This window comes from Oryzias latipes, chromosome 17, assembly GCF_002234675.1.
Source record: "Oryzias latipes chromosome 17, ASM223467v1".
NCBI lineage: Eukaryota > Metazoa > Chordata > Actinopteri > Beloniformes > Adrianichthyidae > Oryzias > Oryzias latipes.
The window spans coordinates 12,864,125-12,875,263 of record NC_019875.2 but is presented as its reverse complement, the minus strand read 5'-3'; the positions used below and the strand labels follow the sequence as shown (position 1 = coordinate 12,875,263).

At 43.4% G+C, this 11,139-nt stretch overlaps 1 protein-coding gene across 1 annotated transcript; it reads right to left on the bottom strand.

Moving 5' to 3' along the window:
* Positions 1–1,636: 1,636 nt before the first annotated feature.
* On the bottom strand, positions 1,637–4,931 carry LOC101156918 (melanopsin-like). The gene has a single exon (XM_011486336.3). It carries the CDS (start codon positions 4,323–4,325, stop codon positions 2,922–2,924), a length of 1,404 nt encoding a protein of 467 aa, XP_011484638.1. The 5' UTR covers positions 4,326–4,931; the 3' UTR covers positions 1,637–2,921.
* Between the last annotated feature and the right edge of the window lie 6,208 nt (positions 4,932–11,139).

Sequence of the window (11,139 nt, the reverse complement as noted above, 5' to 3'; positions counted from 1 at the left end):
CGAGGTGAAGTTCCAACGAATTGGAGCAAATTCAGTTGCCATTTTTCTGCCAATACGGACGCTGGCATTTGGAGCCAGATGCGGTTAGCAAGCAGCGATTGGTCCGAAGCGATCTGAGTTTCCTTAGCAACTAATGTTGCCAATCAGGATCGAGCTTGTTTGAAGCCCACACCCCTTCCCCTGAAAGCAAGTTCGGAAGAATCTGTCAAACAATTGCTTCGAACATTCCACGTGGGGGCCAGCAGGCACCACATGCTGTTATTGAGGCATCTGATTGGTCGGTTTATAACTTGAGTAACTTGTAACTTGTAAATAACTTGTAACCCTTGTGCTATCTTAGAGGACCCCACCCTTGCATTGACGTGTTCTCCCTACCATGACAAAGGTGGAAAGATTTCATGTAATCCATGGACACCAGTGAAGATCACAAATCATTGAAGAAAAAAGGTTCAGAGCACCGTCTAGTGCAGGGGTCGGCAACCCATGGCTCCGGAGCCACATGTGGCTCTTTCATCCATCTGTTGAGGCTCCCTGTGACTTTGGAAAATAATGAGTATTTTATAATAATTAAATTTCATTTTAGTTTGTTCATTTTTCATGGCATTTCAAAGGCGCTGATGGCTCCGTACGAAGCGCGAGCCACGTAAAAAACAGCTTCGTAATGAGCTCATATTTATCGGGCGAGAACTGCAGATCTGATAGCAGGGAGAGGCACGCGGGGCGGCTTCAATAAACACTCGGATCTTCTGCCGGGAACTTGACGTGCCGTGGGGCAGAGAACAACTCGCTGATGACAGACTGAAAGTTCGCGCCAGTGTTGCCAGATAGAGTCACAGTTTTCCAGCCGAAAAGTCATCTGAAAACCGCCAGACCCAGCCAAAAACCGCCCAAAACAACTTTTGATGATGTTTTTTTTCGTACTGGACTGATAAAATAAAAGATTTTTCTAAATAAAAGATAGTTCTGACCAATAATAAAATGTGTACAATATTGAATATTTCTCCAGCGGAGCTCCTTTCTTCCATTCATTTGCTTAACCCGCTCTATCCCTGCTATAACCTGCATCCTACTCTTTCATCCTTGTGCGGAGCTGGAGCGCCCGGACTATCGTGTTTTGCGCTCTCTGTGTAGGACACACTGAGGAGCGCAGGGGAAACAAATCTCAGCTACAGAGGATGTGAACAGGTAAACAGGTAGAGAGGAAAAGCAGGTGGCCACACGCGGCCGCGGTATCATCCTTTAAAGAACATAATGTGCATTTGCAGCAACGTATGCTTCAGAGGATGTCCGATTGGCCAATCTACGTGTCAATCAAGTCCCGTACTTCTCAGTGAGGACTTTGGTGGATTTTAAAGAAGAACTTTTTTTTTTTTTTAATCTTTTCTGGCCCGCGATCTACACGCATGTCATTGAAGATCGACCGGTCGATCGCGATCGACATAATGAGCACCTTTGAATAATATATACATGCATAATATATATAATGATGTCAAAATGGGTTGTGGCTCCGGGTGCTTTCTTTTTTATTAGGGGTGGTCCCAAATGGCTCTTTGAGTAAAAAAGGTTGCCGACCCCTGGTCTAGTGGGTCTAAATGACCCAACTCCCAACATTAAAGTGCCTAGGATATTATTTTTTCAGCACAAGGGTTAACCCTTGTGCTGAAAAAATTATATCATGAAAAATGGATGAGCAAGAACACGTTGAAAAACAGGTAGCGGGGCAAGGATGTTTATTCTGACAAGTTTTTTTCTCTATAGAAATCTATAAAAGTAATGGCCCTCCATTCTGCTGTTGTCATTTGTCTTTCCAAAGTCCTCTCCAACCCCCCCACTCCTATATAAAATGTTCTAGCTACGCCTCTGGCACCTCAAATGAGTGTGGTGTAAAGTCCACTGAACAAGAACATCACCAGAAAAGCATAAGTGCTTGTAACTTCAATTATCCTCACAAAAACATAGTGGTACACTAACCACACGCACAAAAATGGTAAACGTTCTTGTTTATGATGTCTCTTACGGTGGCCACACAATCCTCAAGGTAACTGCAAGACACACCTGTGCTCCATATGACCCTCCACGGGCCCAGACAACCCAAAAACCTGCAGAACCCGTACGGGTCAGCCCCCGTGTGGGTAATGTGACTAGGGCGTACGCAAAATGAGTCACAGGAAGGGAAAGGGAAAATGAGTTTAGGGAATGTTGATGTTGAAAAGGAGCCTTGTGAATCTGCCGCATACCTTTCTGCCTCTGGTTCTCACTAGTAAGAGTCTGTTCTGCACACCTGTAGACGTCTCCTACACACCTGGGTGTGTCTTCTGCTCACCCGTTTATTCTCCTGTGTTCATCTCCTGCACACCTACATGTGTCTGCTTCACATCTGTGTTCATTTTCCGCACATCTGTGTCTCTTTTACACACCTGTACAGATTACCATGAAGCTGTCCATATTCATAGTGTTTCAGTCCCAGTGACAATACAATTACAATTACAAACGTAAAAGGAAAAAAAAACATTTTTTTAAACATGTTTTTGATGAACAACCCTTTATTAGTATGCAGAAATCCTTTGAGTATAGTTGTTCTTGCATAGGTTGCATAAACCTTCAGATTTATTAAAAGACTTTGTGTGAAACAGATTTGTGTTGTGAGGATGGAGCCAAGAGAAAGACAAGGTCAAACATGATTATTTGTACAATATTTACATTCTGTAAAAAAAAAAAAGTTCAGCAGCTAATCAATTATTAGTTTAATCAACAAACTAAACACCTATCAAAACTAATAAGAATATAACAAACATTGTTTTGATTATTTTGAATATAAATCAGGGATAAATTAGGTAAAACAAAACATATAATCAGGATGAGGAAGTCTTTATTTAAAAGGATTAAACACCAGAGGAGAACTCATGTGAAAACGCAGATGTTTACTCTCTGTTGCAGCCCTTGTCAGGTGGGCTTCCATCGGGGACTCTGCTCTGTCCCTGCTCTGTCCCTGGAGGAGTGAACTCAGTGGTAGTTGTCTCTGTGAGTAACTGCCTGTTGAAGGCTGCTGACCCACCGCTAGACCCGTCAGCTTCGCTCTCCGTCCAGCAGGAGTCACTATCAGAGCCAGACGATAGCCGACTCTTCCCCCAGCGACCGTTGGTCCGAACCCCAGTGCACAGCCGAACCCCTGGAGAGCTTGTGAGCGTCGTACGCCGAGAAGAAGCAGCGCTGGAGCTGAACGATGGGTGAAGATCCTTTTCCTGGAGACGGAGTACACCACGCAGCAGCGGGAATTGGCGACCGATGGCGATGCGGTATTTTGGGTGTGTTAGGGCATAGATTATGGGGTTGTGGATGGCAGACGCCTTGGCAATGACAGCAGGCACCGAGTTCATGTACGGGGTCAACAGTTGAGCGTAGCCAGCGGTGGCAGTCAGAGCAACTACAGAGTATGGCGCCCAGGACACGACAAACAGCATTATCACTCCCAGGGCAACTTTGGCCATCTTCCACTCGCTCCGCAGGCGTTCGTATGCCTTGTTGATCTCCCCACAGTTTAGCCTTGCCACCTCTCGTCCCGCCTGCTGTACCGCTCTGAAAATGGCCCAGTAGCAGGCAGCAATTAGAGTGAGTGGAAGGAAGAAGACAAAAACGAAGAGCATGATAGTGTAGGTGCGCACAGATGTTGTGAAAGTCATGTAGTCCCAACTGCAGGAGGTCTGCAGCCCCTCAGGGACGTAGGCACTCCATCCGAAGAACGGTGGCAAACTCCAGCCAAGAGAATACAGCCAGACCGCCACCATTGCCACGTAAACTCGCTTTCGACTCATTCCTCCTAGCAACGCCACCGGTCGAGTGATCACCAGACAGCGGTCCACAGCAATGGCTGTGAGTGTCATCATAGAGGTGATGCCAAACAGAGCGCCACAGAAGGCATAAAGTTCACAGGCAAACTCTCCAAACACCCAGCCGCGGTGCAGGCTCGCCACAAAGAAGGCTGGAGACTGGGTCACAGACATCAGGAAGTCAGCTGCTGCCAAATTCACCACTAAGAGGTTACTAGGCGACCTCAGTGCCTTACTGCGACAAAATACATAGATGACCAAAGCGTTTCCCAGCATACCTGTCATCCCCACCAGCAGGATCACACAGCCAATGATGTAATGGGCATGGTCAGGCACATCCACTGTGGGCATCAGGGAATCTGGCAGGTGGACACCCTGTGTAGGGGTGTTCTCGGGCAAGTGGACGGGCTTCAAGAGTCTGAGGTGCTGATGGTGACCTGTGCAGTTTGAACCCTGAAGGCAGAGAGACTCCATCCTGTTCAAGAAACGATAGCTCATTGATGACAGCCAAAGACTGGCTGGACGTCAGCTGAGAGCAGCAGGCTGTGAACAGGTTTTGTGGTAAACGCTGGCTGACGCTTTACTGGTTGAATGTTTCTGAATCTCCCCAAGATTTTGACTGCTTTTGTGCTGAATGTCAGCCGGATCCCCGATTTAGTTGTGTTCCGCGCAGTCCGCTGGTCTGGAGGTTGTCCGACACTTCTCCACCAGTTTCTGCCGCAGATCTGCTCCACTTCAGCTCTTTATGTTGGTCAGATTGACTGATGACGGAGGAGTATTGAGCCGAACACAGTCTGAGCCAAGAGTTCTCTACATTTAGTGACTAAATCAGCATCAGGACCAATGTGACCTGATTGTTTGAGAGTTATGTGGGCCATCTCTAGACTGACATGTTTAACACCGTTTTGGAGGATATGGGTCAGAATCTTTAACAGATCACACACGTGAACAAAGCAGTTGACAAGTGCTGGAGTGTGTGTGAGAATGAAGAGAGAGAAAATGAGAAATACTGTGTCTATCAAGGAGGCTATACCCATAGACCTATACCCATAGACCCCTGTGTGTTTGCCTACAAAAAGAAGTGGAGCCCCAGTCTGCCACAGATCTGAAGTTTTGTTTTCATGTTGTGTGTTTGTCCAGGTCTTCACTCACGCCATGTTGACCCGATGTAGCGACTCAGAGGTCAGCCACTGGACTGGGGGGGCCAGGGTGTAGAGGTAGAACAGTTGACCTCTGATGGGAAGTATGCAGATTCGGTAATCCAGATGTTTAACATCATTGTTTGAATGACTGAGCAGAACTTGGAAGTTGTCACGTCGGCAGATAAACACCATGAAATCGGGACTCCTTTTTTTTCCTTTTTCTGCCGGTTGCTTTTCTTTTCTGCTGTTTTTGACTTGATATGTTTATTTGTAATTTAAGATTTGATTTGATTCAGGTCGTTTAAAGATAAATACTTTCCACAAGAGACAGGCAGAAGCAGTCAGACAGTTGAAGATCTGCATCAGGTGTCAAACAGAACACGCAGTGATTGATCGACCTGCAGCTGATGGAGCTAGAATGGAGATTGAGCGGTTTGCTCAGGAAACTGAGCGCCGCCCCCTCACAACAGCCAGCAGTCCTCTGGCATTAGGAGTTTTTCATTCCATCAATTGATCAGGTGGAGAAGAGCTTTGACCTGGAAATTAAGTTCACCAGAGAACTTTTTCACGTTTTGAGGTGAAGGACAGCTCTTTGTCACAGAACAGACTTTCTGTGAATTTAAACAGAGTGAAGGAGGATCTGAATGTTTTAAACTCTCCTTACATCCCAAAACGAAGTGTCCAGGTGTTGAAAGAAAACCGGTCTTTAGGTTTTACTGATATGTAACAGATAACTGGGGTAAAACATATGAAACAGAAGCCCTAAAAGCTTGCTTGATGTCCATGTGGTCTCCAGGAAACAATGTGGGATAAGTCAACAATTGGAAAACCTTCTGGGAAAAGCCTGGTCTCCTTGGGGGAGACAACATTCATCCTGATTCAGGTGGTCATACTCTAGTTTCTAGAAATATGGACTCTTTTTTTGACCCCTGTGTTGTGTTCGGCTCAAATCTTTTTGAAAATGGGTCAACTTTAACCTTAACACAATATAAGGGTTAAGCAGCCAAATCCTTGACTAACCAGGGCTGAGACAAGGTTTGGAGGAAGAGTTGTAGTCTTCCTCACTTCCCTCCAGCCTCTGAACTAACACCATCTATCCAACACCCCACAGAAACACAGTCTGCACCCAAACCACAAACACTTCATCAACACCAGTCCAACATAAGATGAGTTAAGAATGAAACTAACAGACACACAAATACACACAACACAAAGACATAGACGACACACAAACATGGATGTCACATACACATGAAAAAAAAACCACACACATGCAGACACACTCAAAACAGACACACAAACTAGAAAAAAGCACATACAGGGACATAGATAAAACGCTCTCAGACAAACAGACAGACACAACACATTAGCACATGGACACACACTGGACACCAACACTATTACACACACACGAACAACACAAACATTTAGGCAAACCACAAAACCCAAACGTAGACATCGCATACTCATAGAGAAAAAAACAAATACACATACAGATACACACAGAGGGAAGTGTGCATATATACAACATACACCAAAAAAACACATGCAGGCACACATGCACAACAAAAAAACATAAACTGACAACCTAAGCACACAAGCGATAAACCAAAATACCTAAAAAGAAAAGAGTTATCTATCTACTCGTGTCTCAGCTGGACCATTTTAACTGCGTTTATCTGGATCAGTGGTCTGCCTATCGTCTGAAGCTCACTCAGAGTACAGCTGCTCGTGTGCTGACAGGCACACAACATCATCCTTGCTGTTTTCCACTGGTTTCCAGTTCATTTTAGCATTTAGTTTATGATTGTATCCATTTTTTAAGCTCTATATGGTCTGCCTCCAGCAGATTTATCTGAAGTGATGCTGCTGACGTATGCTCCATGAAGAACTTAAGATCTTCCACTCTGCTTCTCCTGATGGTTCTAATCCAGGGGTGACCAAGCATTTGCAGTAGCAACATCTGACTTATGGAATGGTCTTTTACAAGGCTTTTACAACTCTTTCTAGTTGTGAATGTCCCTTTAAATACATTTCTGTCATGATCATAGAAGAGGAGGCTACCTGGTGGAGAGAAAGCAATTTATTGCTTTGAAGCAAGGTAGTAGAATCTGTGGGAACTGAGGAAGTAGGCAGTCACTGCTGTCCATTATAATGAGGATTGAGTGGGGTCAGGGAAAAAAACGGATATGAAACACAGCCAAGGCCAGCGTGAATATTGTAGCAGATTTGGGCTCAATAATGCTCCATAATGATGCACTGGTGGTTGAATGGTGGCAAAACCAGCTGGAGATGAGTTTCAGGAGAGCCTGCCAGTACCTTCACTTGTGAAGACAAAACAAGAGGTTGAGGCCAGAGGACTGCAGTGACAAAGAAAACCACAAGAGGGCGACAGAACTAGATTTTGAACACCATCAAGCTCGACTAGATTAGGTATAGTTTTAGTTTTTTATTCCACAGTTGTTTTAAATTGTGTATTTAATGTTTTCTTGCTTTTATGTTTTCTGTTTAGTCATAATTTCTGCATAGATCGTGGATACTGCTATCAGTGATGACACAGACCTTCAGTCTCTGCTCTCCAGCTTCGCGTGGGCCCAGGTTCTACAGGGTTTAGTGGATCAGTGCAACAGTTCACAACAATAGTTAAACATGTGCAAATCTGAGGACATGGTTGTGAGCTTCTCCAAAAGCCAGAGGGGTCTGACAAAAAACAGTTACCACCGTCTTTTGCAAAGAACATGGTATTTTCAGGGTACTTTGGGCTAACTGTTACTAGTTCCTTAAATTACAATAACTGTAGATGAATAGCTCATTAAGGGTAACTCTTTCTTGTTAATCCGTTTATCCCTTGTGTTATCTTAGATCAGTGTTTTTTAACCAGTGTGCCGCGGCACACAAGTGTGCCGTGGGAGATGGTCAAGTGTGCCGTGGGAAATTACCTTCATTAACTGATCTAAAAACATTCAGCATCTCCAGGATTTCAGCTCTGTGTTCATCCAAACAAACCCTGATAAAACACTGAGTAGTTAGGAATATGAAAGATCGTAAAATATTTTTTTCTTTGTGTTTACTTGACTCTATTAAAGACATTTTGATAAGAATGACGGTACCGCGATTTAGCTGCATCTTAAGCTCCGTTTTAGGAAAAGTCCCGCCCCTTTAACTGTCTCCACCAATCCTTCTTGGAGGTTTAATCACATGTCATCAGTCTGACCAATAAGAAGTGGTTAAAGTCTTCACTTCCTTGTTTCGATTTAGCTCGTAAAGTCTCTCAGTTCCAAAAAAAATTACCAGCTAAAGCTCGTCTTTAGCGGTGTAGCTTTCCACAGAATACGGTGTCAGACCGCGGGACAAGTGAACAAAACAATGAAGCTCAGAGTGTAAGTCTGTCTGCGGTCGGCCGATTTTTTGCACTACATCTCCCATGATGCATTGGGTTAAAGTGACAGCGTCTTAGCGCACAATGAGTCTCTCCTCTTAACGTCTTAAAACAACAACGAACACACATCAAACAGTTTTTGAATCTTTTAACTCACTTTTTATTACATCTTTTAAAAAAAACAACTGCACCGTCCAGCTTTTTCTGCCACAATTATCACAAAAATGCATGTGAGATTGTGCAGGGGCTGTAGATCAATCCAGACTATGAGCTTTTCCCAGTTTTTCTCTTTTTTTAAATTTTGGATGCTGGTGTGCCGCGGGATTTTTGTCAAGGTTAAAGTGTGCCGTGGCTCAAAAAAGGTTGAAAACACTATCTTAGATGACCCCACCATTACGCTGACGTGTTCTCCCTACCATGACAAAGGTGGATAAAGGTGGAAAGATTTCATGTAATCCATGGACACCAGTGAAGATCAGAAATCATTGAAGAAAGAAGGTTCAGAGCACTGTCTAGTGGGTCTAGATGACCCAACTCCCAATGTTAAAGTGCCTAGGATAGCACAGGGGTTAAAGTAACTAAATAATTAGTCTCTAAAGGGTAAGTGTGCTTTTTTTTTGTTCAGGGTATTTGCAATACTTTACTTTGTTTGGTACAATTGTAACTTGTTATTGAGGTCTTGGTAACTTATTGCTTGTTCTGGTTAATTGTAACTTTCCATTCTTTACATGGTGACTGTAACAGGTCACTTTGTTTCCTGTTACTTTAACATAGTACTCAGGATCACAATACCTGTTCCTCTGTCCAGGATACCAGTGTGTTTTCATGGAGTTCAGAGGGATTTGGCTGTTTCCTGAGGCGCAGAAACCTGCAGGGAGTTCAGAGGGCATGTGCTCTGTTGTTCACCAGAACAGGTGAGGTCGAGTCTCAGTGACACGAACTGAAGAAATGACAGAGCTCCGGTTCTTCAATCAGCTTTAGAGAGCACCAGGAAAAGAACTGTGATGAAAATGATAAACCGTCTGATGAAGAGAGAGGAAAAACATGTAAGACATGTTTTCTGATGTCATCACTTCATGAAGCTAAATGTTTTGAAGGTGACTCATCTTCCTCAGTGAACTGCAATGCAGTTGTTGTTGTTCTTCCCTGGCACGTGTGCCGTAGGCCTGATTCAGACCCAAAGTTCCTCATTCTGTAGAGAAAGGCACGGCAGCTGTAGGACATTCTCACGATGACTCGCTTTTTAATCAACTTTCTTTTCTTTATTATTAATAAAGGACTTCATTATGGCAGAATGTGGATTTTCATGAATGTTCAAAGATCAGTGACAGAGGCAGCAGAAGAAAGTTTCTTCTTCAAATTTCTTTACGAAATTAAAAAAGTTGCCCAGTTTGACTTCATCCAGAAAGAAAGAGTTAGGATCATTGATGAGACTCATCTGCCTTTAGTGCAGCTTTCTTCATCTGTGTTCCCAAATGTACTCTCTGCCTCTGCTGGGTTTGGTTTCCCTGCTCTGTGTCTGTCAGGTGCAGCTACATCGCGTGACAGTTTTACCCAAAACAACATCGCATGACAAGCAGAAACCACAAGGTCACACACACATACACAATAATTTGTACTTGTGGGTACCGTTCAGTACTCCCCAACCAGGGTTTGTGATTGAGGTGTGATAAACTGAAACTAAAACACAAATTTTGGTGGAAAACAAAAACAGCAACTCGGGTCAAGGAGTTGAACCAGCCGTGGACCACCCTCCTCATATTCACAGCCCAGAATCTGAACCCGTTTGACTATATTCGGACCAGAACTGGAACTGAAAATGTAGGTTTCTTGGCCACGGGACGTTTGCATCAAGGTGTGTTTTTAGGTCAGAGTGTGACCTAAATACGTTTGTAAGTATCAGTGTTGCGTATCTGCCTGTGTTTATTTTAATCTGTGTGTATCAGTGTGCGTGTGTGGATCATTTCCTTGGGTTTGTGTGTTAGTGCGTCACTTTCAATAAGTGTGTATATCAATATTACAGAAGTGAAAAGCCTGAAAAGCCTGAAAAGCCTGGCATGTCGATGGTGGTTTTGGGTACTTCAATTGGGAAAATAATCAAAGTGGCAAAAAGAAAAAAATGAACTATTAATCAACCAATCAAACATTGCTTGAGTTAGAATTATGTATTAAAAATAAACCAATGGAAAAAGCCACGGACAGCAGTGACAGAGTACTTTTTATTGAATCTTTGAAGGACTTTTTCAGGGAAATTGGATTTCCAGCAGCTTAAATCCTCGCAGTTGCAAAATAACAAGAAACAGGCAAATGCAGAAAGTACTTCATACTCTATTTCCTCCATTTATGTGAGAAGTTGTGTTAGAATTTAGAAAGGAGCAAGTTTGAAACGATGTGTTCAACAATTCATCACAGGTGACTTTAAACCTGCCATTCGTCTTCCACATTGCTGTTTGATGATATGGTGTGTGTTTCACTGATCACGGGCCTCTTTCCACTCTTTTTTACGCGTGTGCTTCTTGGCGATTAGGAGGGAGATTGGTGGTCAGATTCTTATTTCCTATATAGACTTTCTAAAATCAGTTATCAAGCCCCATCTCAACATCATCGTTCTGTGAGCAAGTGCTGTAGTAGATGGCATTTTAGTTCCATTATATTTTGTGTTTCTGCTTTTTTTGTTTGTTCGCTAGACATTTTTTAGGGAAGTATAGGTACACATTTTGAATATAAAACTACAGTTTTAGTTGTTTTGGACATGTTTTTTACGAAATCACAGAACAGTCTCAGAGACAAA

What these genes read in the sequence shown, in the direction of transcription:
- LOC101156918 (XM_011486336.3), bottom strand. Translation starts at nt 4,325, where the DNA reads ATGAGCTATCGTTTCTTGAACAGGATGGAGTCTCTCTGCCTTCAGGGT.